The 8,186-nt window shown below is 47.2% G+C and overlaps 1 protein-coding gene across 1 annotated transcript in view; it reads left to right on the top strand.

The window, feature by feature from the left end:
• LOC138969395 (transforming growth factor-beta-induced protein ig-h3-like) overlaps nucleotides 1-7,917 on the top strand; it is an 8,738-nt gene extending 821 nt beyond the window's left edge. The window contains exons 3-7 of the mRNA XM_070342188.1: nucleotides 1,363-1,512; nucleotides 2,357-2,543; nucleotides 2,930-3,022; nucleotides 3,645-3,755; nucleotides 7,677-7,917. Coding sequence (XP_070198289.1) covers nucleotides 1,363-1,512; nucleotides 2,357-2,543; nucleotides 2,930-3,022; nucleotides 3,645-3,755; nucleotides 7,677-7,768 — 633 coding nt within the window. The 3' untranslated portion in view covers nucleotides 7,769-7,917. The remainder of the gene's footprint in view (nucleotides 1-1,362; nucleotides 1,513-2,356; nucleotides 2,544-2,929; nucleotides 3,023-3,644; nucleotides 3,756-7,676) is intronic.
• Nucleotides 7,918-8,186: the final 269 nt, after the last annotated feature.

The raw sequence follows: 8,186 nt of genomic DNA, 5'->3' as shown, positions 1-8,186 counted from the left end.
TAGATACATAGTTTTCGTCCCCACCAAAGACTGAATGCTATATGAATGGAGAAAATGGGAATGTTGTTTGGAGAAAAAGATAATGATATGCATGTATTATGGATTATATAAGAAAGGAAAAACACTGCCGCATTCTACACCAAATTATGTCGAACATCGAGGTGCACGAGAAAGTTACCACCTAAACGGGAGATAACCGCAGTGTTGGATTGGCTGAAACTGAGATGTGTTGTGATTTCAACGAATCAGACCCCGCGGTTTGTTCTCTCCCGTTTGGGTGGCACCCACTTTCGGTTCGTGCACCTCAGCGCAGGATACTGTGAAGGTGCGCTCTGGATGGTGATTCCAGGGCCGAGGACCACGACGCCATACTTGAGGGATTAGTTGAAAATGAGATTTTTTTTTGGTTTATATTTTTGTGTTCGTTCATGGGCTGAAACTTCCCACGGCTTTTACGTGTATGACCGTTTTTACCCCGCCATTTAGGCAGCCATACGCCGCTTTCGGAGGAAGCATGCTGGGTATTTTCGTGTTTCTATAACCCACCGAACTCTGACATGGATTACAGGATCTTTTTCGTGCGCACTTGGTCTTGTGCTTGCGTGTACACACGGGGGTGTTCGGACACCGAGGAGAGTCTGCACACAAAGTTGACTCTGAGAAATAAATCTCTCGCCGAACGTGGGGACGAACTCACGCTGACAGCGGCCAACTGGATACAAATCCAGCGCGCTACCGACTGAGCTACATCCCCGCCCCGATATTTGTTGTGATTTCAACCAAGCAGACCCCGCGGCTGGTTCGAACCCAGTTTGGCTTCGTGCACCCCAGTCGGGATGGTTACCAAAGCCTGGCTTCGTGCACCCCAGTCGGGATGGTTACCAAAGCCTGGCTTCGTGCACCCCAGTCGGGATGGTTACCAAAGCCTGGCTTCGTGCACCCCAGTCGGGATGGTTACCAAAGCCTGGCTTCGTGCACCCCAGTCGGGATGGTTACCAAAGCCTGGCTTCGTGCACCCCAGTCGGGATGGTTACCAAAGCCTGGCTTCGTGCACCCCAGTCGGGATGGTTACCAAAGCCTGGCTTGGGGGACATGGAGGACAGACTGTTACTCATGCAGTGTGACTGGGTTGCTATACGGTGAATACAGCCATATCAGTAACAAACAGCAGCACAGACATTCCATACGATGGACACAACCCTATTTGCTACTGATATGGCTGTGTTCACCGTATAGCATGTCTGTGTTGCTATCTGTTACAAGTCGGTTAGTATTCGCCGTATAAAACGCCTGTGCTGCTATGTATTACATATATGTTGTGAAGTTCACAGTATAGAATGTCCGTGTTCCAATGTGATACAGGTGCAGCTTCAAACCAACGTCACGCTGCTCAAACAGGTGCTGCTGGGTCACGTGGTGATGGACGATACAGTGCTGGGAGTGTTCATCCGTGACGGTCTGACCAAGACGTCAGCCGCTGGCACCACGCTTAGCTTCAACAAGTACAACCAGGTATTCGTCTCTCTTGCAAACCACGCTTAGCTTCAACAAGTACAACAAGGTATTCGTCTCTCTTGCAAACCACAGCTGGCGACCCGCTTAGCTTCAACAAGTAAAACCAGGTATTCGTCTCTCTTGCAAACCACAGCTGAAAGAGACAACAATCACACCAAAGACAATTTAAACGTATTCAAACTAGGCGTCAGTCTACGTACGTGTGTGTTTGTGATTATTTGTGTGTGAGTGAGGGTGTGTGAGCGAGGGTGTGGGTGTGTGTCTGTGTGTGTGTGAGGGGGGGTTTGTGTGTGTGTACGTGTGTGTGTGTGCGTGTGTGTGTGTGTGCGTGTGTTGGGAGGGGATTGGCGACTCATCGTTTAAAAGGTGAAGACAATAAGATGATTCGAATGTGTACTGTCAAGTCTTTAAGTCACCAATGGTGTTACAAGTGAAGACATGGAATGGCTGCTGACCGGTGTGGCTCTGGCTAGGTCCACCAATGAGAGAGTTTGTTATAGGTGAAGGCAGCGAACGGCTTGCTGATTGGCTTGTTTTCATTCAAGCGTATCAATAAGAGCGTGTTTATTACAGATGAAGGGCTTTCTGGTTGGCGTGCATCTGTCATGGTCCACCCGTCACTGAGTTGTGTGTTACAGTTGAATTCAGTGAATGGTTCTTGATTTGTGTTTCAGTGTCCTTGTCAAACAATGGCGGTGTGTGTTACAGATCAAGACAGTGAATGGCTTAGTGGTTGGTGTACTTATGTCTAGCTCGACCAATGAAGGTGCGTCAAGACATTGAATGGCTTACTAATTGGTGTACGTCTGACTCGCTCGACCAATGATGTTGCGTGTTACAGATCAAGACAGTGAACGGTGCACAGATTAGCGGAGACGTGTTGCTGGCGAACGGCGTGGTGCAGTCCATCAACAAGGTGCTGCTCCCCATCGGGGACACCATTAGCACCATCGTGGCCGAGGGTGACGCCCAGTTTCAAGATCTCTTCGGCTTCCTCATCCTCGCCAGGCTCTTCGGGACACTCAGCCGTCAGTGATCTATGTTTGGCTGTTTTGGGCGTCTGTGTGTGTGTGTGTGTGTGTGTGACTGACTGTGTGTGTGTGTGTGTGTGTGTGTGTGTGTGTGTCGGTGTTTGTGACTGTCTGTCTGTCGTAGGCACAAACACACACATACATACACACACACACACACATACACACACACACACACACACACACACACACACAAACACACACACACACACACTGACACTCACACACACACACACAAACACACATGTACACTGCAATGAAGACAGTCTGTTGTATCAATGAAATTTTTTTAAAAAACAGCGATAACACCAACAGTGACGTACGATTCAAACACTCCCGATACCAGTGACGTAACAGTAGGTTGATGACGGTGACTGTTGCAGTGCCAGGCCCCTACACTGTGTTCGCCCCAACGGACGCCGCCTTTGAGAAGATAGACGTCTCACCCCTCATCACCAATCGCACGGCTCTTGCAGGTCACTGCTAGATCTTTGTGTCTGCCTGTTTAGCTCATGCTCCTCTCTCTCTCTCTCTCTCTCTCTCTCTCTCTCTCTCTCTCTCTCTCTCTCTCTGTCTCTCTCTCTCTCTCTCTCTCTCTCTCTCTCTCTCTCTTCTCTCTCTGTGTCTCTGTCTGTCTCTGTCTCTGTCTCTCTCTTTTGTTACTGGATCTTTCTCTGTACTCTTCGGTCCTGCTTATTTGTTATTGGGTTTTTGTGTGTCATTTCTAGCCCTGCTTCTTCTTTATCACTCTTTCTTTTTGTGTCGTCTCTGTTCTCGGGTTTCTTTTGTCACCAATCGGCACGTGCATTCTCTTGTTCGACCTCTCCTCTGTCACTGGATCTCTGTGTGTGTACTCTCTGGGTCAGCTTCTCTATCCTTAGCGGATTATGACTTTATTCAGTTATTCTGCGGAAAAATAGAAATGCTGCAGAAAAACCGGGTTTACTGCAGCATTTCTGAATAATGTCATCATCCGCCGAAGCATTTTTTCCGCAGTATAATGTTTACATGTTTTTTGTGGCATTATTGCGATTAACTTTTTTTTCTCGGAATAATCTGTGACGCTACATAATAATGACGCTGCACGTTACATTACAGATGTGTTGAAGGACCACGTGCTGTCGGGGACATTGTGGTCAGCAGGACTGACCGACGGAATGACACTGGAAACTCTGAGCGGCAAACAGCTCACCGTCCATCTTGCTTCTGGTCAGTTGTGATCGAGTGATTGGTTGGTTCAGAGAGCGACTGATTGAGAGAATGAGTGGATGGATGAGTGGGTGCTTCAGTGAGTGGATGGGTAAGTTAGTGGATTGAGCAGTGGGTGATTGAGTGAGTGAATAGATCTTGAGTGGATGGGTGATTGAGTGAGTACAGTAGATGGGTGAGCGGGTAAATGAGTGACTGGATGAGTGAGCGTGTGAATGGATGAGTGGGTGATGTAGCGAGCAAGTGGATTGATAATTGAGCAAGCAGACGGATGGATGAGTGAGTGACTGAGTGGATTAATGGTAGACTGAGTGAGGGCGCTTTGCCCCCCCCCCCCTCCCCCACCAATGTGTAATTTGTTGCTGTGGGGAAGACGATGCGATTAATTGTGTGACTTAGTCATCCACGCGTGTACTTTTTACATTTAGTCAAATTTTGACTAAATGTTTTAACATAGAGGGGGGATCGAGACGAGGGTCGTGGTGTATGTGTGTGTGTGTGTGTGTGTGTGTGTGTGTGTGTGCGTGTGTCTGTCTGTGTGTGCGTGTGTGTGTGTAGAACGATTCAGACTAAACTACTGGACCGATCTTTATGAAATTTGACATGAGAGTTTCTGGGAATGATATCCCCGGACGTTTTTTTAATTTTTTCGATAAATACCTTTGATGACGTCATATCCGGCTTTTTGTAAAAGTTGAGGCGGCACTGTCACAGCCTCATTTTTCAAACAAATTGATTGAAATTTTGGCAAAGCAATCTTCGACGAAGGCCGGACTTTGGTATTGCATTTCAGCTTGGTGGCTTAAAAACTAATGAATGAGTTTGGTCATTAAAAATCGTCCCCCCGCGGGTTTGGGGGAAGAATTTACCCGATGCTCCCCAGCATGTCGTAAGAGGCGACTAACGGATTCTGTTTCTCCTTTTACCCTTGTTAAGTGTTTCTTGTATAGAATATAGTCAATGTTTGTAAAGATTTTAGTCAAGCAGTATGTAAGAAATGTTAAGTCCTTTGTACTGGAAACTTGCATTCTCCCAGTAAGGTCATATATTGTACTACGTTGCAAGCCCCTGGAGCAATTTTTTTATTAGTGCTTTTGTGAACAAGAAACAATTAACAAGTGGATCTATCCCATCTCCCCCCTTTCCCCGTCGCGATATAACCTTGAACGGTTGAAAACGACGTTAAACACCAAATAAAGAAAGAACATTAAAAATCGGAAACTTGTAATTAAAAACATTTTTTTATTAAACGATCCAAAAATAATTTCATCTTATTCTTCGTCATGTTCTGATTCCAAAAACATATACATCTTCTATATATATATACGACTACGGTAGTGTCTGTCTGTCTGTCTGTCTGTCTGTTCGCGATGCACGGCCAAAGTTCTCGGTGGATCTTTTTCAAATTTGGACACCGTATTCAGCTACACCCCGGACACAACCTCATCGATGAGATATTTCAACACGTGCTCTCAGCGCGCAGCGCTGTGCGCGCAGCGCTGTGTGCGCTGAACCGATTTTTTTTGTTTTTGTTTTTTTGTTGTCGGGATCCACTTCCAGTAACTCTTCCTTATCTTCTCCAGTGTTTTCAGCCGCGATTATCTCCCTTCCTCCGTGTGGCGTCAATCCATATTCCCGTTACTACTTTTAGAAGGTCACTGCACGTTACTATTTTTAGAAGGTCTCCAGTGTTTTGCGCGTTTATTTTCTTTCCTTCGTGCGCCGGCGAAGCCGGCGTACACCCGGCAGAGCCGGGTCCCAGGCGCAGCCTGGTATTCGGCTCTACTTCTTCCCGGCGAAGCGGGTAATCATCTAGTATGTTATATTTGGATTACAAACAAGCTCTGAAAATTAAAAATATGAATATTATGATTAAAATTAATTTTCCGAAATCGATTTAAAAACAATTTCATCTTATTCCTTGTCGGTCCCTGATTCCAAAAACGTATACTGTAGATATGATATGTTTGGATGAAAAACCAAACTCAGGAAGCTAAAAAGAATAGACATACAGAAAAGCGTGTCATCCTGCTCAGCGCGAACACTACCGCACTATTCTGGCTTGTCGATTTCACTGCCTTTGCCACGAGCGGTGGACTGACGAAACTACGAGTATGTGGTCTTGGTGAAAAAAGCAGTGCGTTCAGTTTCATTCTGTGAGTTCGACAGCTTGACTAAATGTTGTTATTTCGCCTTACGCGACTTGTTTTATATTCCAATGGAAAAAATATCTCATTTTGTTTTCGTGGCCGTTATTATACTGTTCAAAAAAAGAAACGCATAGTTGCTACTTGCCAAATTTGTTTTATTTTTCGAAAAAATTAACAGAAAATCCAATATTTAGATTATTTGTTTGAAATTTGGTATGGACACAGTTGAATGCACACACAGTTCATTTGCATCTTCAAATCAATCAGTCAATCAATACGATTGGGTGCCGAGGCTGTCAAGTCAGTAGGGGGTGTGACTGCCTTGAGCAGCAACAACTGCCCGGCACCTTCTGGGCATGGACTGGATCAGATGCCGGATATCTTGCTGTGGCATGGTGTCCCACTCCTCCTGAAGTGCCTGCAATAGATCGCGGTGATTTGCCGGCGCTTCTTCTCGCCTGCGCACACGTCTGTCCAATTCATCCCAGAGGTGTTCTATCGGGTTCATGTCTGGCGACATGGATGGCCAGGGAAGCACCTGGACATGGTGGTCGGTGAGGAACTGGGTGGTGAGTCGTGCTGTGTGCGGGCGAGCGTTGTCCTGCTGGAATATGGCATCCTGGTCAGCCAGAAGAGGAAGGGCGTGTGGGCGCAGAATTTCCTCCACGTATCGCTGGGCAGTTATGCGCCCTTGGACGTGCACCAGGGTGCTCCTTCCAGCGGTATTGATCGCCCCCCACACCATGACGCCTCCACCGCCATGAACGGGTGCCTCATCCACACAGTTGGGCGCGTAACGTTCGTTTACTCTCCGGTAGACCCTCCTCCGACCATCATGTCGCTGGAGCAGGAAGTAGGACTCGTCGCTGAACCACACGTGTCTCCAGTGATTCCGGACGGTCCAGCGAAGGTGCTGGTTGCCCCACTGCACTCGGTTCTGGCGATGGCGGCGGGTGAGGACAGCTCCTCTGTGAGGTCTGCGAGCTCTCAAACCAGCTTCATGCAGGCGGTTCCGCACGGTCTGGTCCGATAATCTGTGTGGCCCGGGGAGAGCCTGGACAGAAGATGAGGCCGACAGGAAACGATTCCGGAGGTGGCGGAGCCGTATGAAGCGGTCGTGAGCAGCAGTTGTCGCCCTTGGTCTTCCCGCTCGTGGCAAGTCAGCAACGGAGCCAGTGGCTTGAAACCTGACCCACAGTCTACTGATGGTGCTCTGGGACACGTGGAAGTGCCTGGCGATTGCACTTTGACTTTGGCCTGCTTGTAAACGACCCAATGCAATTTGGCGGTCTTCTCTGCTCAATCGGGCCATCTTTCGTCGCTGAATTGTCGTCTGATTTCTTTGTGGCGAACAATCCGCTTTTATGGGTTTTGGAAGACACGGTGAGAGCTCAATATTCCCCGAGTTTCACGAGATTACACTGAAGCATGACGAGTGGTCATGCCAAATGAGCAATTTTGACATTGTAGCCACTGATAACGCATGCGTCACGTGCAGAGCTCACTTGTGGCAATGGACGAAAGGTCGACGACCAGATAAACATTTTCTGCAGTTTGGTGGATATCCTTGCAGCCATATAACTAAATTAACCAAATATTACAAGCTATGCGTTTCAGTCTTTTTTTGAACAGTATATTTGCATTTCAAAACTCAGTCTAGCAGGTAGAACAAAGTCAATGTTGTTTCGCGATAAAAACGTATTTTTGGAGACAAAGCCAATAAATACCCTTCAGGAAACAAATCGTTCTGGGCGACTGTTCCTTGTTGCAGGGGCACAAGTAGACAACTCCAACGTGATCCAGACCGACATTGGGGCTACAAACGGCGTCATTCACGTCATCGACACTGTCCTGACGCCGTGATCTCACAGTGACGTCACGCTGACATGACGTCGCTCGCTCTAACGATGACAGCTTGACCCACAGATGAAGAAGCATGCTCACAGAGTGGAATGGTCTGAAAAGATATGTGCACTGATCCAAGAAAAAATACTCAATGGCATGTCTCAGTGCATCAACTTTGTTTGTTTGTTTCTGTGTGATAAAATCGATATGAGGTTTATATCGCGCGTATTCCGTGGGTACAGTTCTAAGCGCAGGGATTTTTTTTTTCTTAATGATTCTTTTATGCAATTTATATCGCGCACATATTCAAAATGTGTGTGTGTGCCCACGGTGTGTGTGTGTGTGTGTGTTTGAGATTTTTGTTCCTGTCTGGGCAGCGATCGGAATTGGGATCGGAATTCCTACTGCAGGTGTTATTCCTGGGTTCATCACAGGA

The sequence above is a fragment of the Littorina saxatilis genome, linkage group LG6 (genome assembly GCF_037325665.1).
Source record: "Littorina saxatilis isolate snail1 linkage group LG6, US_GU_Lsax_2.0, whole genome shotgun sequence".
Lineage (NCBI taxonomy): Eukaryota > Metazoa > Mollusca > Gastropoda > Littorinimorpha > Littorinidae > Littorina > Littorina saxatilis.
This window is presented reverse-complemented; position numbering and strand designations above follow the sequence as displayed.